The sequence below is a fragment of the Vicia villosa genome, linkage group LG2 (assembly GCF_029867415.1).
Source record: "Vicia villosa cultivar HV-30 ecotype Madison, WI linkage group LG2, Vvil1.0, whole genome shotgun sequence".
Lineage (NCBI taxonomy): Eukaryota > Viridiplantae > Streptophyta > Magnoliopsida > Fabales > Fabaceae > Vicia > Vicia villosa.
In genome coordinates this window covers 36,291,262-36,318,739 of record NC_081181.1, presented here as the reverse complement: position 1 = coordinate 36,318,739, position 27,478 = coordinate 36,291,262, and the positions used below count along the sequence as shown (strand labels likewise).

Here is a 27,478-nt window from a genome sequence, read left to right as displayed (position 1 = left end):
AAATAGTTGTGCCGACTTTCTTGCTAATATAGGTCGCACATCTACTGCCTTCACTTTTTTTATTCTTTACCGATTGACATTAGGAGCGACTATGTAAAAAATAAGCTTGGTTTGCCTTTTTTTAAAATTTCGATACTTTTGACTGAGTTTTGGTCTAGTCTCCACCTTTTTGTGTGTATCAATCTTTTTCTTCTATATATTATCCTTCATTTAAAAATAAATAAAAATAAAATTATTGTTTAAAGGAAAAACCATGTGGGACTTGCTCTCCACATGCAAAAGAAAACCATCTCTTTTCCAACACAGAAAACACGTAATAATGTGTTTTTAAGCAGTTTACATGATATAGGAAGTGAAAGAGAGAGAAGGTTGTGAGGCACATGTGGGATGTGTACACTTGCAGTCATAGAAACTCCGTTGGATTACCTTATTTTTGGTTGGAACTTTTGAAGCAGATTACGGGAATTTGGTCAGTGATTTTCCTGTAGTTTGTGAAACAACTGTTTCAGAAATTGCCAAGATGTCACTGACACTACGCTCAAAATTTTACATCAACTTCCTCTTCAACTTGAATCACCATTTATAAGTTTATCACACATTGCTTTGTTTCATTATTAATGTACACCTGCTACTCATTATTAATGTGGAGGAAGGGCAAGAGACCAAAACAAAACCATGACAAAGACAATGCTTCTGACTTAGACTCAAGTTTCAATCCCAATGTTAGTTGAGCAATGAGTTTGGAAACGTAAGAATGAATCGATGATGTTGACTTGTATGTTAATCATGTATCAGTCGGAGTTATTAATCCTAAATAACAGAACGGAGCGACCGACTCTAAAAATGAAATAGTGGAATAGCATATAGCAGAATATTTTTTGTTGACTTTTTGAAATTTACGATTTTTTGAACTAAATATATAAATAATTTATACAAATAAAACAACCCTCATGAAAGTTTTATAAAAATCACATTAATAAAATAATAATAGATTAACGACTTAATTATTTATTCTCTTATTATTATTTTTATATTAATGTTATTATATTTATGAAGTGTTTTAAAGCTGTGAGTGAGGAGCTAAGACCATCTCTAGCGAGAGTTCTTTGTTACAGTTCGCCAGCATGGAACGTGGGTGTAGCATTGAAAAATGGGAAAAAGTGCTAGTTGGAAAACCATTGCTTGAGAATGCAATGTTGCATTAGACTATTTCTCCTATATATATATATATATATATATATATATATATATATATATATATATATATATATATATATATATATATATTGTAGGACCCAATATAAGATAAAATTGAATATGAGTAAAATATTATAATAAAATAATATATATTAGAGGTATCATTTAGTTAATCTAAGTGTTCTAGCTTATTCCATGTAACAGACACCTGTCAAGGTGTCACTAGTGCTTACCTGCTACTGCAGGTTACAGGTTGCAGCATATATAAGCAACTTTGTTATCCTTTGTAACTAACTTTCAGTTCATAATAAAAACAGTTAGATTACAATGAAATCTCTCTCTATATTTCTATCATGGTATCAGTAGAATAGCTATGTTCGATCCTCTCTCATGGCGTCTTCTTCGCCTTTCTCGCCTTCCGTTACTAGATCTGATCACGGATCGTCGCCGTCCATGACGGCGCTCTCTACTTGGATGATCTTCCTCAGTTCAATTTCACGTTAAAGATCTCGCAGAAGCTCGAAGAATCCAATTTTCACCTTTGGCGTCAGCAAATCGAACCATTCATCAATGCTCACAGTCTCACTTTGTTCGTCGTTTGTTCGTGAATCCCTTCGCAATTTGTTGACGACGCTGCTCGCGCATCTGGATCTTAGAATCCTGAATACTCCGTGTGACTTCATAAGGATCAGCTTCTCCTATCGTGGCTTTAATAAACTCTGTCTAGTTCCATTCTCTCTCGTATGCTTGGATGCACTCACGCTCACGAACTCTGGGATCATTTGTTTCAATACTTTCAGAAGCAAACATGCGCTCGTGCTCGTCAACTTCGTGTTGAACTTCGCGCTATGAAGCTTGATTCCTTGACTGTTCAGGAGTACTTGCTTAATATTCGTCTAATTATGGATGCATTAGCCTCTATTGGTGATTCTCTACCAGTTTCGCATCATATTGATGTCATCCTTGAAGGTTTGCCTTCTGAATTTGCTCCAGTAGTTTCTGTTATTGAAAGAAAATTTGGTATTATGTGTTAGAACATGAAATGTTATGATCATATTTTCTAGTGTTGATGATAACATTAGATATGAATTTTGTATAAGACATTGTGGTACTTTAATAAATTACGTTTTCCATTTCAGGAAAAGAACAAAAGAGTATGAACTACAATAGCTTTCAGATGCTCTGACTCAGATGTTCTGGATGGCCACATCAGAACATGACCTTGAAGACATCAGAAGAAGGTCTTGAAGTTGTCAGAACATGATCTATTGAGAAGCAAGTTCTGAAGCTCTAAAGGTATCACGCTTTGAAGAACTTCCAAAAGCTGAAGTGCTGAAGTTCTAACACTGCACCAAACTCTAGAAACTCTGATATTCAAAGAGACTTGGAAAGTATGTATCTAGAACAGAAGAAATGATGAAAAGCTAGAAAGTCTAGTCTGTCTGTCTGACAAAAGGAACGTTGGAAGTATGGCTACAAAAAGCAAAGTCAGAAGTAGCAGTTATTTCAAGGCTCGAGGTAGTTGACAAAAGTGTGAAACATTAAATGCAACATTGTACTGTACACGCAAAGCATTTAATGCAGTATTATTCAACGGTCATATTCTCATGCCTATAAAAGGAAGAAGTCAGCAAGGAAAAATGTTAGAAAGCCTACGTTCATTTTTCACATTCTCATCATCTGACTCTGAACCTTTCTCACGCAAACAGCTCAAGAACAAAGAAGCAATTTTTATCTTCAAGCTCATATTCTTTTATATACTTAGTGAGATTTAGAACTTAAGCTTAAGAGAAAAATCACTTGGTGCTTACAGCTTTATTAGAAGCAACATTAATCTCTTGTATTTGATTATATCTTTGTAAACCAAAATTCGTTGAGTGATCAAGTTGTGATCTGTAGACTCAAGAAGACTTAGAGGTTTATCTAAGTGGAGAACCATTGTAATCATTTTTTATTAGTGGATTAAATCCTCAATGGAGGTAAATCACCTGTGAGGGTGGACTGGAGGTAGTTTGAGTTCAAACGAACCAGGATAAAAATAATTGTGTTCATTATTTTTATTTGTCAAAAAGAAACAATCCTTATTCAATCCCCCCTTTCTAAGTGTTTTTCACTCCTTCATTATGTACATTGATGAGGTAGAGATTTTACTTATTGCTCATGAACTTCGCCTCACTAAGTTCAAGAAGGAAACTGTTCCTGATCTTGCTTCACTGAATCTTACTCAAGTTGCTCCTGTTGTGAACACTTCCACTGACTCCCCTGCTCCTCTTAGTTCTGATTCCTCTTCCTCTCAAGCTCCACCTTATGCTGAACCAGAGTACAACAGTTTCAGAGGTGGTAGGTCTGGTAAAGGAGGTGGTAGAAATGGCAGAGGACAAGGAGGACGTAACTCTAATATTCAGTGTTAAGTTTGCTGAGGTTTGGTCATTCTACTTTGCAATATTGGCATAGATATAATCAGAAATTTCAAGGCCCCTCTGTTGGTGGATTCCTTCTGCTCAAGTTCCTCAAGATGGAGTTCCCTACTACAGTCCCTCTCCTTGGCAAACATTTGCTCCTAATGTATGGACAAGACCTACTGGTCCTGCTAGAATGGTTGTTCCCCTCATGCTTCCTCCAAGCACCTTTGTGGCTGTAACACTCCGTATTTTCGTAATTTAATTTAAATTAATTTAATTGAATTATGGGAATTATTTGGAATTATTGAGAATTGTGAAAATTAAGCAAATGGGCTTAAGCTGTGATTAGTAAAGAAGAGGTGTATTAGTAGGCCCTATTACTAATTGGAATAGTTTTATTTTATTTTTTCATAAAATAAAGGATTGTGGAAAAAGAGGAATAGAACCAAAAAGAAGAGAAGTTTGAACGTGAAAGAGCAGAGAAGCGGAGAAGTGTGAAAAGAGGAACAGCGAAGAATCAACCTGCAGGTAAGGGGGGACTCTTCCATTTATCTTCTATTATGGGATTATAGGTAGTAGGATGGATTGAACATGTGGTTTGTACCAATTGAGTTATGTTTAGGTTGTAGAATGTTAAGTTTTGGGGATTTTGATTAATATTATTTGTATTGATCATGTATGGTGTTAATTGGATGGTTGAAATGTGTTATAAATGTGTCAATTTGTGTTTGTGGTTGTTGTTTGATGTTATAATACATTTGGGTGCGAATTGGATGGATTCGGGTTTCTACGGTGTTGGAAAATTGGAGTTTTTATGCTACAACAGCGTCAGGAACCGGTTCCCAGTTGGGAGGAACCGGGTTCCCGTAGTAAAAACCCGGAACGAGGAGTTTCTGTTCAGCAGGAACCGGTTCCCACATAAGGACAACCCAGTTCCTGGTACAAAAAACCAGAGAGGCGTTTCTGAAGGATTTCAGGAACCAGTTCCCACATAGGGAGGAACCGGGTTCCACAGACTTTTCCTAAATTTTACTTAACTTTAAAAACTCCTAACTTTTAAACCGTAAATCAGATTTTGGTGTCGTTTCGAGCATAGTGAAGCTAATTAAATGATTTATATAATAAAATAGTGTTTTGGGTCGTGACTTGATTTTATATTAAAACTCTCGATTTTAATTGGTGGTGATAGTTTATGCGTACAGGTACTATGGTGAATGTTTTATCTGTTATGATGTCGTGGTTGTAACTGATGGTTGATATACATATATTGTCGATGTAAAATATGTGTTTTATTATGGTTGAGGATAGCATAAACTATGTGTGGCTATTGATTGTTGTGTTGGTTAATGATTATGACATCTGGTTGGCTAATGTTGATGATGAGCATGTTATGGTTGAAACATGAATTTCATAATCATTATGTGGCTGATCCTTGACGATGGTGGATCAGTGGTAGCTAATTCCCATTGTGTGGAATTAGTGAGTGGGTGTCGCCGTATCCTTGACGATGGTGGATCGGTGAGATGGGTTATCCCAGATTTGGTAGCACATGCATATAGTTGCATTGCATTAGGCTACTTGTGTTATTATAACATGAATGGAAGATTGTCCAATGTTATAATACGTGTGATTGTGTATTGGTTGTGACTAATTGTGTTGTTATGAATCTGATCGTAATTGTAATTGGGTGAATAATATGTGATTGATACTTTATTATCTATATCTTATAACATTGGTTAAATGTGAATGAGACTCACCCTTACTGTTGTTATTTTTTCAAATTGAGGAGTAGCTTTTGTACTTGGTGAGGATTAGCTCGTCAAGTAATTCGTTAGAGTTAGTTGGGTCTGTGTCATGCTCTGGTCGTGTAACACTGGGGAAGTTATTTAGAGTTACTTGATAAACTCTTACCATTGGATGTTTTGTTTATGGTGGTGTTTTGAGTCTATGACTCTGGTTGTTTCATTATTCAGATGTTAAAGATATTTTCCGCTGTGTTAACATGCTAATCTGGATAATTTTGGTTTAACGTTCTCTTTTATGGCATGACATGAGTATTATTTTAATTATATGGAAGTTGTAATGCCCTTTTCATGTTTTACTCTGATTATTGTTAAATATTTCCGCGGGGTTTTAGAAGGGTGTTACAGTGGCTAACACTATGCCTTCTCCCTCTGCTAGTTGGTTTCGTGACTCAGGAGCCTCATATCATGTGACTGGTGATGCCAAAAACCTGTAGCAAATCACTCTAGTTGAAGGTCATGACCAGATCTTTATTGGAAATGGCCAAGGTTTGCCTATTACTTCTGCTGGCACTAGTTCTTTCACCTCTCCTCGCCTGTCACACACACACACCTAACACTCAAAAATCTGCTTCTTGTTCCCTCTATCACCAAGAACTTAATGAGTGTTAGCAAGTTTTCCAGAGATAACAATGTGTATTTTTTGTTCAATGTTGATACTTGCCTTGTTAAATCTCAGGATTCACATGAAACTCTTCTTGAAGGCTCTGTTAGCAGTGATGGTTTATATGAGTTTCCCCACTGGCTGATGCCCAAACCGGCTAAGTCTTCTGGGTTTTCTTCTACTGCAAATAAACATGTTGTGCCTACTGCTCACTATACTATAGTAGTTCCTAACCTGCCTAATGTGTGGCATCTTAGGCTAGGCCATCCTAATATTCATGCTTTGAAACTTGTATTGCAAAGTTGTCAAATTCCTTTTATCAATAAAGATCATTCTCTTTTCTGCAATGCTTGTTGTATGGGAAAAGCACACAAATTACACTCACCTGCTTCACACATCACTTACTCTACACCTCTTGAGCTTATATATAGTGACTTATGGGGGGCCATCTCCTAATCCTTCTACACTTGGTAATAATTATTACATGTCTTTTATGGACGCCTATTCCAAGTTTACTTGGATTTACTTACTTAAATCCAAATCTGAGGCTCTCTCTATTTTTAAACAGTTCAAAACCTTGGTTGAATTACAACTAGGTGTTCCTATCAAGGCTGTTCAAACAGACTGGGGTGGTGAGTTCAGGCCCTTTACTAAGTTTCTCACTGACTTGGGTATTGTCTAGAGACTTATATGTCCCCATACTCATCACCAGAATGGTGTAGTTAAAAGAAAGCATAGGCATATAGTTAACTTGGGACTCACTTTGTTGAGTCAAGCCTCTTTCCCTCTTGCCTATTGGGATTATGCATTTACCACAACTGTCTATCTTATCAACAAATTACCATCTGCCTTTATTCAGTTTCAGGTCCCCTTTTCTCTCTTGTTCCATACTTCTCCTGATTACACATTTCTAAGAGTTTTTGGTTGCTCTTGTTTCCCTTTGCTGAGGCCCTACAACACCCATAAATTGGCTTTTAGGTCTCATGAATGCCTTTTTCTTGGTTACTCTCCTTCTCACAAAGGTTATAGGTGTCTGTCCCCTAAAGGTAGGCTTTATATTTCTAAGGATGTCACCTTTAATGAGTCTAAGTTTCCTTACTTGGAGCTATTTTCCTCACCTAGTCCCAGTCAACCTCCTCCTAAAGCCATTACCATTTCACCTCTTCCTTTTCTCTCTTCCCCTTCCTCTTCTTCAGACATTTCTTCTTCTACTATCTCTTCTCCTCCTTCCAGTCCTGCTGTATCCCCTTCTTCTTTTGCCAGTATAAGGTCTGAACCTCAATCTTTTGATAGATAGTCCTCTTCTGAGTCATCTTCCAGCTCTGGTTCTATCCCTCCTATGGTTGTTCATGTCCCAGTCAGGCCCTCTAATCAACACAACATGCAAACCAGAGCTAAGTCTGGCTTTGCCCAACCAAGACTTCATCCTACTCTTCTCCTTACTCACACTGAGCCTAAAACAGTGAAGTAGGCTTTATCCACTCCTCATTGGCAGTCAGCTATGCAGGCTGAATATGATGCTCTCATAGCTAACAAAACTTGGACACTTGTCCCTTTACCTCCTGATAGACAGGCCATTGGTTGTAAATGGGTGTTCAAGGTAAAGGAAAATCCATATGGTACAGTCAACAAGTTCAAGGCTATACTTATTGCCAAGGGGTTTCATCAAAGACATAACTTTGATTTCACTGAGACATTTTCCCCTATTGTGAAACCTGTTATTGTGAGGATTATTCTCACTGTGGAAATCACCCATCACTGGCCTATCAAGCAGTTAGATGTCAACAATGTCTTCCTCAATGAAGTGCTTTCAGAAGAGGTTTATATGCAGCAACCTCAGGGTTTTGTTAGCTCTGATCCCACTCATGTCTATAAATTGCAGAAGGCCCTTTAAGGCCTAAAATAAGCCCCTGGGAAATGGTTTGAAAAGCTTCAGTTAGCCTTATTGAAGCTCCACTTTCAGCCAAGCAAATATGACCCCTCTCTCTTCATTTATCTTGCTCATGGCCATACCATTTATCTCCTAGTTTATATGGATGATATTATCATCACTGGGAGTTTTGAGCCTCTTATTAAATCCATTGTTGCTCAACTTAATGCAGCCTTCTCTTTAAAAAATTTGGGGGATTTGGATTACTTCCTTGGCATTGAAGTCAAGTCCACTCCCGCTGGCTCTCTTCTCTTGACTCAATCCAAGTATATCAGGGATCTTCTGCAGAGGACTAACATGCTGGAATCATCTCTTGTAGCTACTCCTATGTAGTCCACCTGCAAGTTGATCAAAATAGGGTCTGCAGCTCTGTCTGATCCTTTCTTCTACATGTCTGTTGTGGGAGCTCTGCAATATGTCACTATCACCATACCTGAGTTAGCTTATGTTGTTGTGCCAATTCATGGCACATCCCCTTGAGTCTCATTGGACTGCTGTCAAATGCATTCTAAGGTATCTAAAGGTACTCTTAACTATGGCCTAACTCTAGCTCCTCTTCCTATTTCCTATGCACCTACTCTGAAGGTGTTTTGTGATGTTGACTAGGCATCAGATCATGATGATAGAAGAAGCACCTCTGGGGCTGCTATCTTCTTTGGTGATAATCTCATTACTTGGTGGTCAAAGAAACAGGCTATTGTTGCTAGGTCCAGCACTAAATATGAGTATAGATCCCTTGCTTTTGCCGTTGCTAATCTCCTCTGGATTCAGACTCTCCTTCGGGAGATTAACATCACTACCAAACCTCCTGTTGTGTTTTGTGACAATCTCTCTACTATTATGCTAACACACAATCTAGTCTTGCACTCTAAGATTAAACACATGGAGATAGATCTATTCTTTGTCAGGGAAAAATTCATGGCCAAACAGCTCTCCATTATGCACATTCCTGGTCCAGATCAAGTAGCTGATGTTCTTACAAAGCCCTTGGCTTCTACTAAATTTTTGGAACTTGGGCACAAATTCAGGGTAGCTTCCCCTACCTCGGTTTGTGTGGGGGGATATTAGAGGTGTCACTTAATTAATCTAAGTGTTCTAGCTTATTCCATGTAACTGACACCTGTCAAGGTGTCACTAGTGTTTACTTGCTACTACTGCAGGTTGCAGCATATATAAGCAACTCTGTTATCCTTTGTAACTAACTTTCAGTTCATAATGAAAACAGTTAGATTACAATGAAATCTCTCTCTATCTTTCTATCAATATATAACATAAAATTATGGGACCCAATATAGAATCTTTAGGGTGTGTTTGTTTCAAGTTATAAAATTACATTCCTTGGAATTATATTCCCGAAATTATTATTCCTAGAAATAAGATTCCTATGTATGTGTTTGGCCAAAAGTTAGATTTTCAAAGAATGTTTACAAATTTAATTTAATTAAAAAATTATAATTAATAAAAATTAAATTAAATGTGAGTGTTAGTGAGAAGTTAGAGTTAGTTGGACTTTATTTCCATGGGAATGTTGGGTTCCCACCCTTGGAACCCTTTAACATGGGAATAAGTAAGAAAGAAATCATGTGTAAAATAAGTTCCTGGAAATAAAAAATACCCAGGAATAATTTTCAAAAACTTGAAACAAACATGAGATTATTGCATTTCCAATATCATATTCTCAGGAATCTTATTTTGTAGCTTGAAACAAACACACCCTTAGAGTTGTACTATTGAAGTAAAAAATTGAATAAGTTGCTTAAATTAAATAAGTTACTTCAAGATCATTTGGTTTGATGGGTCCGAGAAAAAACCAAAAAATAGATAGCACCATGGGAGATATTCTAAGTGACTATTCATTTTTATATAGGTGGTGTAATGTCGATGCGGGTACAACACTTAACAATATTTCAATCCACCTCATAATACTCTTAGGCACCTAACGAAATTTCATTTTTTTCCACTGCTTTCGAAGGTGTATCTCCGAAAACACCTTTTTTATATTTAACATTGAATTATTTTGTAGATGCATCTACGGAACCGTTTAAACAACATTAATAAAAAGTTCCGCAGATGCATCTATGGAATAATTCAATGTTAAATAAAAAAAAAGTGCTTCCGTAGATATACGTCCAGCAAGAGTATTTTTGAAAACGCACTTGGTGCATGAGTAACTACACGGGGTGGGGTGAGAGATTCTCATAATAAATCCAACACTTAATCTCTATCTTTTCCTCATCTTTCTATTCTTCTTTCTTTTACTGTTACTCTACATCTTCTCTTCCTTCTTTTCAAAATCATTAATACACAGAAAAAAAAAAATTTATCCTAATCAGCAGTGCCTTAGTGCCACGTATGTATATCATGTATAAGTGGAGGGGACAAAAAAATCTCAAAGGGAGTAAAGTTCAAGGACCAAAAAAATTATTGAAGTAGGAGACCAAAAAATTAAAAACACTTAAATAAAAAGACCAAAAATGCATTTAAACATGTATATTGTTTGAAAAATATAAAATATAGATAAAATTTGAAAACAGTATAACCCTAGTCCAACCTTTAAATCTTAAATCCATAAGTACACCGTCCAACCTTTAAATCTTAAATCCATAAGTACACCGATTGAAAGACCGGTCCGATTTTAATTACTTTGGTAAACCTAACAATGCTGCCACAGTTAGTTACACCAGTCACGCGTAGTTAGATCTAGTAGAGCTACTACCCTTATAGTACCCTTATAGTACCGTTTAAACTACGAAATCAGTCATATTATGTTGGAGAATCCCTTTTAACCAAGCAACCACGTACCATATAACAGGCTCAGGAATCATATTACACTGGTGTTGTTATGAATAAAACATCTTATAAGAATTTAATAACATCAAATATGTCAACTGTACAAGGAAAGTGCTCAGGTCCATGAATAACTTCTTACCTAACTGTATAGGGTACTATTGTCGACAAATAATGAATCACAAAAGCATTCTCAGCCAGTTCACCAAACCTACAAGAGTGCCACAGCCACCGATCTAAAACCCGAGACTACTATACAACCATTCGTCTCTGACAGATATCTCGGCTAGTTGCAAGCAGCAAACTTCATTTTCACTTGTGTCTAAAACAGAAAAATTCTGCATACTAAACTGTTGCTGCAGATGTTCTTTTTTCATGCTTCTCATCTTCAACATCCTGAAAGTTCCAGTAACATGATCAATACAAATTATCTTACCCAAAAAAAAACTGCCAACAACTAAAGTTCACTATAAAATGCTGAGGAAGGCCATATATTCCAACAAAAAAAAACTGCCAACAACTAAAGTTCACTATAAAATGCTGAGGAAGGCCATATATGCCAACAAAAAAACTCCCCAAAACATTACCCGCTGTTTTGATAATCCTGTTAAATTTTCTGCCTCTAATCTGGTTATAGAGTTACTCCCTAGTTCTCTCTTTTTATCCCCCTCTTTATAGTATGTTATCCCAATTATTGAGAAAAAAAATCAATTCTCCCATTAGTGAGAGATATAGCGTATAGATCTAATAAACCTAGACCATCATCACCTTACAAACCGACTTCGTCAGGTTGAGTTAAGATCCAAAAGCTACGGCCATTGCAGGATATACAGCAGTTATAAAGCTTAGGCAACCTTGCCTTATAAGCTGATTTGGTGGTGCTGAGTTAGACCCAAAATCTAGACCAACTATGATTCTGTTTATTAATAACAAAATCAGTTTTCCTAAGAAACATCCTATTTGCCAGCTCTCTAACAATATTAAGACAACTAAAGAATGTTAGACCAACTAAAGCAGCTCTCTAACAATTAAAAAGCACTTACAGAATTGCCAATCTTATCAAAATCGTCATCAAAGCTGCCTTCACCATCATCTGAAAGATAAGCATTAAAAATAGAATAACAATGCAAGATCATGGTGTTTGAAGATCACGGCATGACAGACAAATCTTAGTTATTATAACCATCAAAGGAAATGTCTGCTCAAAGATTACAGCATCAAATTAATTCTCTGAAATCTTGAGGATGGTAAGCATTCACGCTTGTGCACATACAAATCTTTAGATTATGTGTATATTTTCATTTACTAATCCTATGAACAAAATTCAAATAGAAATGTTAAACTTCAAAGGTATATCTTAACAAACTTTTGAATAAAATACCTGGAGCTCCATCACTGTCTTCAAGATCTCCAAGAAGAAATGTATCCAAGTCTTGCTCAATAGAGGATGCATTAGAAGATTTACTCTTTAGAAGCTTCCCTGTTATTTCGGCCTTTCCACTTCCTTCACCAACATCAGTTTGCTCTACCTTAGGATCTTCATTCTGCTTTGCTGCTTCTCTCAGCGCTTCCATATATTGCTTCTCATAACTGCTTGTAAAGTCATAATTATTAAATGAGCAAACTTAAAATTGATACTACACTACCCTCATAGTATATAGATAGCTAAAATTATTTAAATCATAAATACCAACTTCATGAAAATGTTTCATCTGGGGTTAAAGCCTTCTAATAAAACAATCAGTTTATCTTGCTCACACTTTTACCTTAAAGATTAAAAAATTTGTAATTAGATTAGATTCTTGCATAATAACACTGTTAAAATATATGCTAAATTGTCTAAGGTCACTATACAAATTTTCATGCTGCAATTGGTATTAAAACAGAGACAAACAGTAAAAAATTTGTATCCAGTCAGGGTAACAGGACCTGCCTCTTTACCATCACACCAAAACTATGAATTTTCCCATGGCCTTTAAGTCCCAACTTTCCAAAAATGTTTAAAAAAAAGGAGAAAACAGAACTTTAATCTTCACCAACATTCTTCATCCCTTCACCACCATGAACATCTCAGCCTCCAGCCTCCATTCCTTCAAACAGTGACCACCCATCATCAACACTCTGTACTTGCCACATCTACCCATAGGGACAACACATGCACAGCTACTCTCATAAACTGTATCATAATCGGACCTGTCATGGAACACTGCAAACTCATCACCATATGAGACTTTTGCTCCATCAGACAACTTTCACCACCAAACTGTGGCAACCAGACAAACAAAGAGTGAGGGCCCCACCCTCACAGTTCCACCAAATCAGACAGTCTCAACAACCAAGAGCTCAGCAACCTAATATGGGATGCTGGAGACAGGTTTAGAAATTGAATATTATTATCATGCGTGAGACTTTTGCTCCATGAGACAACTTTCACCACAAGACTGTGGCAACCAGGCTAACAAAGAGTAAGGGCCCCCACCCTCATTGTTCCACCAAATCTCAAACTCTCAACAGCCAAGAGCTCAGCAACCTAGTATGGTCCCCCGGTGACAGATTTAGAAATTGAATATTGTAATCATACACCTCTGCGGGAGGGAGTGCTGGCAGAGGAGTTCTATGTGAGTGGGAGCAGATGCAGATTGGGTAACTGATTAATTTAATTTAATTACATCACGGGAAGAAACCTTATTAAGTTATCTCTATAGAATGTCTACATTAGGATATTTGTCAAATACTTGTTTAACCAGATTTGAAAATAGAAATGCTTGTTTTCTTCCTTGAAGAAATTCTAGAATCTTCAAACTTACAAGCCAACAGATATAGACATTAGTCAGAATTATCAAATTGGCCAATTAAAGTCAGATGGTACTTTTCAAATAATGGTACAATAACCCGTTTTGAATAAACTTTTGAAGAGGTACGTGTGTAAAAAGAATTACTAAGCAAACTCATATATAAATCACAACTTTGCTTCTTGAAGAAAAGTATATGGGTAATAATTTTCTGTTATTTTATTATAAAGAAAAGAGTGCTCCTTTTATAGGAGAGAAAATACAAAATCAACTCCTTTATTTTAGGAGTAATATAATGACTCATAATGACTCTTAAACAAGAAAATAAATAATATTAAATAAGAAATATTTCAACACTTCTTCTATTAAATTTCTTGTACCCTCTCTGTCTACATAATTGTAAATCCTGGATGGCTGAGCGGGCTACCCAAAACTGAGATGGCGTGTGGCGAGATGGTAGCTGTTTGAGTTATGCTTTATAATAAATAATTAATACTATGTATATACATACATATATACGAAAATAATATACTATTTTTTAGGAAAAACATATTCTCAAGAATGTGATTTTGGAATTTTTTTTTAATTCCAATATTTGTTTCAAGTTTTAATAAACTATTCCTAGATACTGTTTATTTCTAGGAATGATTTACACATACTTTTCCCATTTTTCATTCTCATGGCAAAAAGTGGGAATCCTACATTCCCGTTAGAATAAAATATAACCAACCATAGCTTCCCACTCACACATCATTTTAACACATTTATTTTCTATTTTCAAATTTTCAAATTAAATAATTAAAAGTATTCCCGAGAAATTAATGTTTACCAATAATACTGATAGGAATAAGATTCCTATTAATACTTTTCCAAAGAATAATATTCCCAAGATTGAGATTTTAATCCTTGAAACAAACACATTATTAAGTCTTAAGAGGCCCATAGTTAACTTGGCTGCCTCACGTTCTTTCACTTATTTTGTTATTTGTATTGTTCATTTAAAAATTAGAGGCCCGTGTTTAAAAAAGAACAAGCCCATTAGGTGAGAAAACAGTAAAATTGTTATGTAACGGCGGCAACTAAGGCAACACAAGTGCCATGCCACCTCTTGCTTCTTCCTTTACTACTCTAGTTCTTCACTCCTAGAACAGAGAGAAAGTCTGAATTTCACTTCTTCCTCTCTACTGTTAACATGCATCTTTTCGTCCTCACCTTCCGTTTTTATGGTGCTTCTATTTCATATATTCTTGGCACGTGTCATTTTCTTCTTCACAAACCCTCGTGCTGGAATAGCGCCGGCAAGTAAGGTAACTGAGATGCGGAATCTGTCCACAAACCAGCTCCGATGGCCTCTACTGCAGTCCATTCTGAGATGCGACACTGCGTATGAGGGCGGCCACCCACTACTACAGGCCTCTATTGACAATACAGTCTGTTTGCATAATAATTTATTCCATAAAAGATAAAGAAAACAGCAGAATGGAGTTTAAGCAAAAAATAATTTCATAGAGTAGATTTCTTAACCAACATTATAAAATCTAACATATCATATGATCTGTTAAAAAATATGCTACTTACGGAGCCACATGAGTGTTGACAAGTGTGAAATATATCCTCCAAAAGTGTCTTTCCTTCATAGCACGTGGGCATAGTTCATATCTCAACCTTGAAATTTCCTGTAAAGGAATAAAAAATAAGGTAAACAGTTTTACAAATACATCTTGAATTTTCAAATGCATGCATGTCTTTATTATATTTCAATCAACGCATTAATTATATACCAACATCACCAACCAATAAATTAAAGAATGAAAAGAAGAAATAAAAGGACATGGAAGTATGCATACAAAATACCAGGCGTAAGGCATTATAACGCAAAAAATAAGGATGGACCAGCATGTGGTCCACCATAGACCAGGGCTCTTCTACTTTCTTTTTTTGTTTTAAAGTTTTAAAATACATATATTATTTCCTCTCCCTGCACCCTGAGACAGCACCCCTCCTCTCATCTACTAATCCTCCGTCGCTCCCTTCAACAAGAATCCTCGGTCTCTACTTCTATTGCTTCCGATGCATGTTACTATTTTTCACTCACTATTCTCATACTTCTGCTCTACTCACCTATTAGCATATAATCACAGAGGCAACTTCTGAGAAATCAGAGCCAGAGGCTGAATCCTCATGAATTTAGAATTGTTATCTAGGAAGCATAGACACCTCTAGGAGTAGGCGTGTCGCGGTGTCCGGCACTTGTATGACACTCATACGACACATGTGAAAAAAGTCAAACAAGTGTCCCCAAATAAATGATTTGTTTTCTTTGCTTTGAAACTCTGTAAATCAGTGGTGTTCGACACATGTTTGACATTCATAAAATACGTGTCGAACAATTTAGAGTAGTGTTTAAAAAGGAAATTGTTTCTTTGCTTCAACACACCTTATACATTTTTTAAGTTAAATTTCACACATCTAAAAGGGTTAAACACGTTCTGAAGCAATGTTATTAATAAAAAATTAAAGACAATAATTTTGATTAAGATATTTTAAACATTTTCAATAATAGAGGAAGAAATGAAATTCAAATATTATCTTATATATAGCAGTGTCAATGTCCTATGTTTTTGACATTATCCGTGTCGGAGTGTCAGTGTCGTGTCCCGGTGTCCGTGTCGGAGTCTGTGCTTCATAGATCGTAATGCTCAGTAATCTCACTGCCACTTCCCATTATATGATGCTACTATCTAGGATGATGACAAGCTAAAACCAACAGAGGGGGAGGAGAAGGTGAGAAAAAATTATTAAAATAAATATATTGAAGTGATTTAGTAGGATGTAAAATGGAAAGAAACAAAAACAATGGAGAAAGATCCCTCAGAATGCCAAGTATCAACTAAGGAGAGGGCATGGCATGAAAATCAAATAGGGTTCCTCAACTTCTAATTTTCCTTTACAGAAGGGAGCCTGCACTTTGATTTTAAACCATGTAAACCCATACTCCTCCCTTCAGATTACTAAAATTTTCATCACCGGGAAATATTTTCTACCATGAACAAACAGCTCGGTTGCTCTCAAAATGGAGGCAATAGAAACTTCTGTTTGAAAAAAAATTGCAGTATTTTGAAACTCCACCTCTACTAGCAGTTGCATGTGGATCTGAAGCAGTGTTATCGTCTTATCGATGACAATGGTGTACCATGGTGGAAAACAAAAAAAAGTTCCATTTTAAATCGCCATGGTGCCATCACCCTTAACAAATTGGCCATGGCAGCCAAGGCCAACGTTTGACATCACGGATCTGAAGTGAGTTGCACTATGAAAATAGAAACTTAAAATGCATTTTTCTTACAGTCCAGTTTTCTTAATTCTCAAATAAAATACCACACAGAGGAGGGTTCACATGCCTTATGTACTTTACAAAGATAAACATGAGAAGTAAAATGCATTAATAATCACGTTACATACCCTAACACACAATGCAATTCCTATACAACAGAGAAACTAAATAAAACACACAGATTCAAGAATCTCACAAAAATAAAATATAAAAACATGGAATTCACCTTAACAGTAGTTAAAACAAGATTGGCATGCTTCTCCTGAAACTCATTAAGATCCTTCCGAACATTAGAGGCCGAAGTCGGCACATCAGAAGCCTCGGATTCAGATTCATCTGCATTCCAAATTGCACACATAAAACAAATCATTTCTATTTTTTAAAATAGCTTTATAATCAACAAAGTTTAGGTTAATTTATGGTAACAAATAAATAAAATTGCAGGAAATGGAAAACTGAAACCACCAAAGGATCATAAACTACCGGAATTGACAGGAAAGTGTTTGAAGGTTGTGGAAGTGAGGCCCTGGACAAAGGATCTGAGATCATCCGTGACGCCGAATCTCTCGAGGTCTTCTATCTGAGGAGCAGAAGGCAGTGCGGTAGAAGTGGCAGTTGCGGTTGCGGTTGCCGCGGCGGCGGCAATTGCGGAGAATTGAGGAGGAATGGAAATGGTATCCGAGAAGGACTTGATCTGATCAGCCTGACGGAGAGCGGCGGTTTTAATCTCTTCTGCTTTCTTAGAAGCCTCGGCGGCGAGTTCTTTCGATTTCTTGGTGGTTTCGGAGACGAGATCGGCGATTCTAGCGGTGGCGGTGGAAGTGCTTAGAGATTGCGATTTCTTGGCCGCTTCTTCGGCGAATGTCTTGGCTCTCTTCCAGAAGTCTTCCATTTGGTAGCTGAGTGACAGAAAAAAAAGGGGAGAGGTTGAAGATGAAAGGAGAAGCAACGATGTGACAGATTGGGACTTTTCTTCGAAAGGGTACGACAACGTATTATAGCAGCGACGTGGGAGCCAATATATCTTTTCAATTTTATTCCATTTTTGGTTTCAATGTATCTAATACCAGTAGACGAATCGGTAATCTACTAACCATATAAGAATACCTTTTTAATTACATTTTTATCATAATCAAATCTCTAGGTTAGCTATAATTTGAGGGCATAATGATCAATTAAATTGTTTTAAATCGTTAATTAAAATTAAATCAATATGAAGTTTTAAATCAATATGAAGTTTTTTTTTATATAAGATGGAGGGCCTAAGCCTAAAAAGAAACGTAACTACACAAAATCAAAGAAAAAACTATCAATTCCTAAAAATCAGCTGCCATAAGAGGCCGGAGCAAATCAGGAGCTACTCGGTGAATAGAATCACTTTTATCTAAACAAGCTTTGGTAGCTAACGCATCCGCACACATATTAGTGGATCTATGAGCATATGAAATAATAACCATCTCATGCAATGTAACTAACTCTTTGATCTGTCGCAATAGAGGGATGCAATCTAAATCTCCAATAACACCTTCTTCGATTGTTTGCACCACTATCTTGGAATCACTATTAACCTCCACCTTGTTGAGGCCCAAAGATAGCGTGAGTCGCAAACCTTCGGCAACTCCCCAAAATTCAGCATGAAGAGTCGAGCAAACCCCCAGATATTTTGAGAAACTCCCTCTCCAATCACCATTATGACCTCTAATAATACCACCGCAGCCAGCTTCCTTGTTTGCCTTACAAGCTCCATCGGTGTTAAGCTTCCACATACCGATAATGGGCGGTTTCCACCCCATGAGCCCACTGATATTCTCTCCTCCTTGATGGTGTTTATTGGTCATGATAGCTTTATCATAATCATGCTTTCTTCGAAGGATATGACAGATGGGATTGAATGGTCGCTTAAAACTATTGTCGTGTTCTTCCAAATTTCGCCACTGCCATAACGTATGGCAAGCAATGCTCCAAACTTCTGTCCACCCTTTAGTCACAGAGCTACGGTAGTTTAGATTCAAATGAATCCACTCCTGTAAATCAAGGGTGAAGAACTACACATTAATATCACTTGGCACCATTTGCTTCCAGATCATGTTGCACTCGGGGCAGTCACGCAACGCATGGATTGTTGTCTCACACACGTTGCCACAAAGGAGACACCCTGCATTGCCCAAGCCTTTCTTGTGTTTACTAAAATTCGTTAGCAGCCTATCATGCTTCAAAAGCCAAATAAACGAGTGACATCGTTCGGGAATGGCAGCTTTCCATATCCTTTTCCAGTCCATGTCTTCCACTTGTTCGGTACCTTCCTCAAGCTCAAGATACATAGATTTGAACGAAAAGGAGTCCTCAGTGGTACCTGCAAAACAAAATTGGTCAGTAAAATTGGTCATTCCCGGAGGGACACACGCCCGAATCCTTTCAATCCACTGCTGCGGTAGCCAGTCACACAGGATATGAAAATTCCATTCTCCTCTATCATTAACTAAATCACACACTTTGGCTCCTCGAAGGTTCACGGGAATATTGACATCCTCATCATTATTTAAACAAAACTCCTTGCCCAACCAATTGTCTTCCCACGCCTTAATCTGGTTCCCATCACCAACAATCCACCTACCCGTGCTTTGCAACAATGGAATCGTGCGGGTGATGTCTTTCCACAGACTAGAATTTGTCGCTTTAACTTTGGACCAGTCATGATCATCCAAAATGTTATACTTTTTACGTAAAACTTGGCACCACAAATCTTTAGCATTGGTAAAGATTTTCCATCCCAATTTCATCAAGCAAACATCATTAACCGTATCTAGCTTCCTCAGGCCCATACCTCCATGGTTCTTTGGTGTCGTTACCACCTCCCAAGCAACAGCATGAATTTTCTTTTTATCCGCGCTATCTCCCCATATAAACTGTCTTTGAAGTTTTTGAATACCGTCAAGGCAACTTCTAGGGAGCCTGTTTGTCATCATTGGATACAAGGGGACTGCTTCAATGACGCTTTTAGCAAGTGTTATTCTCCCGGCAAGCGATAAGTTGTCTCTCTTCCAGCTAAGAAGCTTACCCGTTATTTGATCTAAAATATATTGGAAGTCATTTGCCTTTAATTTCTTACCATGCAACGGAACTCCAAGGTATTTACCAAAGGATCGAGTATGTCTGAACTTAGAGGCCATTACAATTTTCTGCTGCACACTCCACGAAACATTCTTAGAGAAAAGGATGCTTGTATTGTCTTCACTAACTTCTTGCCCCAACATATTACAATATGAAGTTTTAAATCTCACATTTAATACATCGAATAATTCAATACACTTATTATTTCTAAAAAAGAAAAACCGAAATCTTCCCATTCCAAAGCATTCCCGACGGCTATGTAAGACGGTTCATCTACAGAACCCAATTCCAAGGGCTCAATGTAATCATTATCCTTCATGAGATGTTTCCCTTCTTCCATTCTCAACTTCTTCACTTTTCTCATTCCCAGATTTTCTCTTCCTTTCAATTTCTCTGCACTCCTGTTTTGCAATTGTTCACATTCTCCTCAAACCAACTCTTGGCTGCTTCAGCTTCAATCTTTCATTATCGGCGAAATCCTCAACCTTGCAATTGGTGTTATCTACTATAAATTGGGGGGGTGTAATCTTTAATATATTGTCAATTTCGAATTCCTTTATTTATGTTGTTCTTCAGTTCATCTTCACGTTGTTGTTGCTCTTCGTTTGTAAATTAGGGTTTGAATTTTTGTGCTTCTGAATCCATCATAAATGTATAATTTTGTTCTTGCAAATTAGGGTTTGAATTTTTTGCTTCTAAATCCATCAAATTCAGGATTTATCTCCATAAATTCAGACTCTTCGGCATACCTATGATTTTGATTTTCAATTTTCACTACCAAATCTCTAATATAATTTTTTTATTTCAGGATTTTCCTTCTTTGAGTTGATCTCTTCATGTTGGTTCTTGCTTCGCGATGATTTGTCAATGTTAGATTTGAAGTGTTGTTATTACTTATGTTTGAATAAGGGTAAGTTTCTGTGTTTTTTTTCTCTCATCAATTTATGTTTAATTTGTAGTGGTGTATTGAGTTAGAGTTTTTTAGTGGTGTATTGAGTCATAGCATGATAGAAATTTTGGATTTACAAATTGTATATGTTTCTGATTTGTTTGGTTATATGTTTAAAATTAGGGTTTTGATTTTCAAGATATATTGATGATGCTTTTCCTTTCAGATTTATAAAGTTCCAGTAGCAGATGTTGAACCACTGAAGTCACCTTTGATTGGCCTGATTGTTAAAATCAAATTGGTAGAATTATATTCAAAGTAAAATTCAGATTTTATGGCTATTTTATTTCAGGTTCATGTGAAAGAAGACATGGTAGAATTATACATTTTTTTTATTTATCATGTTAAATTAACAGTGTCAACTTTAAATTATCTATCAAGTTGTTGTTTTCTTCAAACATATTGAATGTTGTGATCTTTCCATTTCGCGTTCATTTAACGATGCTATGTATTTTTTTTAGGTTTTGTTGTCGAAGGATATGCGGATGCCTGTCAGTAACGACCTGGAATTATAGTAGATGATGGAAGTCATGATAGATGACTATAGGTATCCTTAAAGTGATAATTATAATTTATCAAAACTGTGGTGTGTGTTCTTTTCTTCAGATTTTCTCCTTTGGTGGAAAATCGGCGGCGAGATTCCGATTGTGGTGGTTCAGTCTACTGCGGCCGATGCACTGGAAAAAGAAGGGGAAGATCTATTGTGCATTGAAAATGTTTGCAAGCTACAACCAGGTCATTTTAATTTTTCAATTTTCAGTTTCCTAATATTCATCTTTCTTTTTGTTGAATTTATTCAAACTGCGAATCTTGGTGAAACCGTGTCAGTAACCACCTGGAATTGTAGCAGATGATGTAAATGGTTATGGATTTAGGACGGAAGCCGCTGGCCAAATTTCCTTGCCAAATAAGTTTTTGTTTTTGTTTTCTGGTTTTTGCAGGTGTTGAAGATGTTGGTATATCAGTGTCATCAAGTTGATGGGCCGAGAAAGTGGTACATTTCCTACATGTTTATAACACCTTCAATAAACAACTCTTTTTTGTGGTTATAACGGTATCAATCTTGAAATTATCTATCAAGTTTTTGTATTCTTCAAGCATATTGAATATTGTGATATTATGCTTCGATAGATTCGCATTCATTCCAATCTGTCGCGGAGTTGGAGAAGTGAAAAGAAAACTTTACGAAAGAGGTTGATTTTGTTTGTGTTGATGTTGTATGCTATAAACTTTTGCTGCTATACTATTTTAGTATAATTACAGGTGACTCTGACTGGAACATTGGTTCCTTTTTTGCGGCGTTTAAACTATTATCTCGGCTTAGTCTGCCTTGCGTTGATGCAGTTGAGTCATATGTATTTGTATTCTATCAGTGTCGACTATGACGGAAGTTTGATGATTCAATCATGCGTTCTGTTTTTGGTGGCAGGGTTTTGTTCCTTTGGAGCCTAGCTCGCCTAGCGAACGCAACGCTAATAATCATTGGTAATATCTCTAACAATACTACTTCGGTCTTTTATAAGTTTGCAGGTAAATCTGAACCTTAATTTTACCTCTTACATTTTTAACTTGATACTTAATATTCAGATCACTTAACAAAATGGGAAATGTCTAATTGCAAAGTCATACCAGGCTGAAGGCAGATGCTGCAAAAAAATTGTCTATAATAGAAGTTGTTGCTATTGTGTCGCTACTGCGAAAAATGGACCAGAGTCGCCACTAATATATTTATCCCATCGAGGGAAAGGAATCTCATAAAACCTAACTCGAATAAGAACAAGGTCTTACAACCAGAGAACAGGGTACGGGAGTCGGTTACGCAAGGGGAAGGTGTTAACACCCCTCACATTCGTCGTACTCGACGGTATCAACTTATGTTTGTTTCTATCTAAAGGGTGTCAAGAATATCTAAAGCCTAAATGTGAATGCATGCAAAAGAAACACGGGGAAAAGAAACAATTAATTACAATTGTGCTCGCTTAGGCCCCGCGACCCAATGCCTACGTATCCCTTACCAGGAATCAGAGCTACCGTAGTTCGGCTCAAAAGTTTCCATTTGTTTTGTTTTTTTTAGATGAACAAAGGTTAAGGTCATAATCCACGATGCTCGACCTTTGGAGACTTACACGCCTAAGTATGGAATGGACTTAACTTGTTCGTAGAAGAGAACTAACATGGGTTTGTATTTTTTGATGTAATTCCATGATGAACAAAACCCACTACAAGGCTTCGCACCATTTCCTTACTTTATTTTGAATTTGAACATTTATTAAGTATTTTGAGTGTTTTTGATTGAGTATTTTTTAAAGGGAATTTATTTGTGACTTGGATCATACCAAAAAAATTTAATTGTTTAGAGAAATACACCAAGGTCTACACCTCAATCATTTCTCTAAGTAGTAGTCAATGAATACACCAAGGTCTACACCTCAAACATTTCTCTCCCACTAAGTATAAAAGAAATACATCGGGGCCTACGCCCCAATTGTTTCTTTTCCACTATAAAAGAAATAGTAGCATGATCTTCGTCGGTATTTATTAGGTTTTTTTAAAGTTGAAAAAGAAAAAGAAATGAATAAGGGAGACTAACCTAAGATATTAACCTAATGATTATTGTCTTATTGAAAAAGGGAAGTCTAAGTCCTAATCAAGATTAAACTAATATCCTAAGGGAAATGACTAAATTGAAAGAGTGGAAAAAGTCATTTAAGTTGACCAAAGTCAACTTTAACAACTAGGGGGTATTTTGGGAATTTCACAAAGTACAAAAATATTCACAAAATAAGGGAAATAAATTTTACACTACTCAATGAAATATTCACAAGCATTTTGTATCTTTATTAAGCTTGAAACTATCTTTTGTGAACTAAACAAAAACTAAGTATTTTTACTATTATTTACCAAATAAAAAACAACAATTACAATCTATGGAAAAAATCTAATTGGTCAAGAAATTTTTTTTTTATCATTTTATTTAAATGGAAATTGAATTATCAAACAAAAGTTAAAAGGAAAAAACAATTTTAAAACAATATAGAAAAGTCTAACTAAACCGGGGGTGCAAAAGCAATTCAGAAATGAACTGGAATCATGTTAATAGGCGCATTGGGCTTACGGTCAGGGGTGTGAAAAAGAAAAAAGGGCGCTAAGCCCAGATTCGCATGGCCCAGATTCCAACATATTATATCACCATTTTATTCTTTTTTCATTCATGGTGTGTGTATTTATTTTAATATATGGTGCTTTATATTGATGAGATAAACGTGACATACACACACCTTGCATCAATTGGTCACATGGACTCTTAAATGACTAAAAGACAAAAAAAAGGATCAACCAATCAGAATCATACAACATGTCATTCTAATCACGTGAATAAGAAACAAACAAACCAAAAGAATGGGACAATGGCGAATCAGGGAATGCCACGTATGCAAAACAGAGAGAAACAATATGAACATGCAGACACGGAGATACCTTCTCCGGTCGTCTTCCCCGGCCGCCCTCCTCCCCGGAAAACTTGACTTCGCCCAGAAAATGGAAAAGGAAACATCTTTCTACTCGATTTTTCACGCTGATTCCAAATATGCAATTAGTTTTCTCTAATTCTTCCTCCATTGTTCAAACCGATTCTATTAGTGAAACCCTAACTAACAACCACTTCGCCAAAACCTATCCTAAACATGTCAATCTAACTATAAACATTCATAGAATCCAAATACATGATCTAAACAAATGTAAACAACGAGCATTAATCCACACAAACTGGCTCAGGTTCTAGAGTTAAAGATTTCGAGCAAAATGCATCAAGCAACCAAGTACATTCCAAACGCATGTGATCTATACACGTTGCTGAGCAAGATTTGAGGACTTATTACCTGGACGAATATTGCAAGAACACGTGAAATAAAACCTTGCAGCCTCCTTTTAATCTTGATGCGAACAAAGGAAGTCCTAGCTGATACAACTCTCTGAGAAATAAACTCAGAGAGGACTCTGATTCTTATCCTTGAAGCTTGAACTTGATAACAACGTGACTTTGATGAATGTAATGTAGAATTTAGATAAGAGGAAAAGGATGCATCTGAGAGGTGGAGATTGATGGTTGTGGATGCGATGATAGGAGATGATGACACGGTGAGTAAGGAGATTGAATCAAAGGTGATGTAGATTGATGAAGAAGGAAGAGAGTGGAGGGAGGTTGTTGAGGGAAGAGATGAAGGTTGGTGATGAACAATGAAGGTTGTTGATGAAGGTTTAAGAGGAAAGTGGTTACAAGTTTGTTACAGGTTGTTGCAATGATGTGTGAAGTCAAGATTCAATAAAGAACTTTGTTTTTGATGAAGACAAATCTCTAAATAACAAGAATGCAAAGATGAGTTATTAAAGTTAAAATATCAAGGATCAAGGCTTTGGAATCAAGCTTGCACTTCAAGAAGGTATAATGACTATACTCACATTCTCTAAAGTCTTAGATGCTCAAGAAATCAACCAACCATTGCTTAGACCATCCATGATAATAGAAAACATTTGCAAAATCTTTTATTCAAGCTTTACACTTGGTAAATCGATTTACCATAACATGAAATCGATTTGCCACTATCTTAAAACATTTCCAGAAGCAAAAATTCACTTTTTGCACTATGGAAATCGATTTACCTAAAGAGGAAATCGATTTCCCACTGTTTGTTTTTGAAATTTTGTTAATGTTACATGCATGAAATCGATTTCATGCTAAGGGAAATCGATTTCCCCTGTACGTTTTTTGAAAAACAGCAGCATTTCATAGCACCTTTCCACACACCTTTTCATTGAAACATTTCCTTTAATCTTGGCAATTCTTCATGATTAATCTACAGAAACTTATGATATTTCAAGGGGTGTTATGAACATCTATATATACTCAAAATTTCAAATTCATTCTCCACCTCTTCCAATAAAAAAAAACTCTTAGAAATTTTCAGAATTTCACATTGTTATTCTTCAATCATTTTCAAGATATTTTCTACACACTTTCATATCATCCAAACTAGAAAATACTTGAGCAATCTATTACTTTAAGAATTGTGAAATATTGTCATTGGAAGGGAAGATCAATCAAGTGACTGATACATTGTTCTACTATTCAAACTCTTATACAAAATCAAATACGTGTTGTATTCTTGTTATCCAGGATTGTTGGAAATAAGTTAGTAGAAAGGAAAGGATTGTTTTCTTGTTCTACTTGGTTCGTTGTTCTTGTTGTCCAGGATTGTTGGAAGCAAGAAAGTCATTAAGGGAGGATTGTTCTCTTAATGTACTTAGTGAAAATCCAAGAGGATTGTTCTTGGTGGTTTTGTTAGAAGATTGTAGGAGGAGTCTTGGTATAGGCTTGTACAAAGATATAACAATAGTGAAATCTCTTTCATGTTGAAAGGGGACTGTAGTACTCTCGGATTTTGGGGGGAACCAGTTGTCGCACGCTCGCGAAAAATGAACAGAGTCGCCACCAATATATTTATCCCATAAGGGAAAGGAATATCAGAAAACCTAACAAAGGGTAAGAACAAGGTCTTGCGACCAGAGAATCTAGGTACGGGAGTCGGTTACGCGAGGGGAAGATATTAGCACCCCTCACGCCCATCGTACTCGATGGTATCCACCTATGTTTGTTTCTATCTAAAGGGTGTGTACTATGTCTATGTCTAAATGCGAAATGAATGCAAAATATAGGGAAAATAAAGAATTGTACTCGCACGGGCCCTACCCCGCTGCCTACGTATCCTTTTCAGGAATCAGAGTTACCGTAGCTCGGCTAAAGATTTTCTGTTTGTTTTTGTGTTTTTTAGTTGGGCGGCGTTAACGCTCACGCTCTTGCACAAGGGGACAGCCTAGGATGCAATGGAGCGGAGATAACTTGCCCTTAGAAAGGAGAAAAAGAGATTGGTTTGTATCTTTTAAGGGTAATTCCATGATGACGAGAACCCACTACAAGGTCTCGCATCACTTCCTCACTTTTGTTTTAAGTCTGAACATTTATTAGGTTTTTTGAAGTGTTTTTGGTTGGTGTTTTTTAAGGGAATTTGTTTGTGACTCGGATCATACCAAAAAGAGTTTTGTTTTGCATATTTAGAGAACGCACATCGAGGCCTACGCCACAATCGTTTCTCTAAACAACGGTTAAGAAATACATCGAGGTTTCACACCTCAATCATTTCTTCTCCGCTAAGTAAAGGAGATACAAAAAGAGTTTTTTTGTGAATATTTAGAGAATGCACATCGAGGCCTACACCACGATCGTTTCTCTAAACAACGGTTAAGAAATACATCGAAGCTTCACACTTCAACCATTTCTTCTCCGCTAAGTAGGAAAGAACATACATCGGGGCCTACACCCCAATCATTTCTTTCTTACTATGAAATATAGTAACGATATGATCTTCATCGATATTTATTACGTATTTTAAAAGTTGAAAAGAAAAGAATGAAAGAAGGGAACTATTTCTAAATCTAGTCTAAGTTGTCTACACATGGGAATTAAAATGATAAACTATACAATTTATTAATCGGAAAAAGCTATACATGGAATAG

The 27,478-nt window shown here is 36.5% G+C and overlaps 1 protein-coding gene across 2 annotated transcripts; it reads right to left on the bottom strand.

Annotated features, from left to right (window-relative positions):
* Positions 1–10,715: 10,715 nt before the first annotated feature.
* Positions 10,716–17,915, bottom strand: LOC131650042 (uncharacterized). Of its 2 annotated transcripts, XM_058919783.1 has the most exons (6): positions 17,332–17,914; positions 17,075–17,184; positions 15,093–15,190; positions 12,104–12,312; positions 11,766–11,815; positions 10,716–11,118 (listed from the first exon to the last, which is right to left on the bottom strand). In XM_058919783.1, the coding sequence occupies exons 1-6, from the start codon at positions 17,738–17,740 to the stop codon at positions 11,068–11,070; spliced, it is 927 nt and encodes a 308-aa protein (XP_058775766.1). In that variant the 5' UTR covers positions 17,741–17,914; the 3' UTR covers positions 10,716–11,067. The 2 variants fall into 2 exon arrangements, with proteins under 2 accessions (XP_058775766.1, XP_058775767.1); XM_058919784.1 differs by lacking the exon at positions 11,766–11,815 and having other exon boundaries at positions 10,986–11,118; positions 17,332–17,915.
* Positions 17,916–27,478: the final 9,563 nt, after the last annotated feature.

What these genes read in the sequence shown, in the direction of transcription:
- LOC131650042 (XM_058919783.1), bottom strand. Translation starts at nt 17,740, where the DNA reads ATGGAAGACTTCTGGAAGAGAGCCAAGACATTCGCCGAAGAAGCGGCC. An exon ending in TTGTTTTAACTACTGTTAAG is followed by an intron (nt 15,191 to 17,074) that starts GTGAATTCCATG and finishes ATTCCTTTACAG; the next exon opens with GAAATTTCAAGGTTGAGATA. An exon ending in AGACAGTGATGGAGCTCCAG is followed by an intron (nt 11,816 to 12,103) that starts GTATTTTATTCA and finishes CTTATCTTTCAG; the next exon opens with ATGATGGTGAAGGCAGCTTT.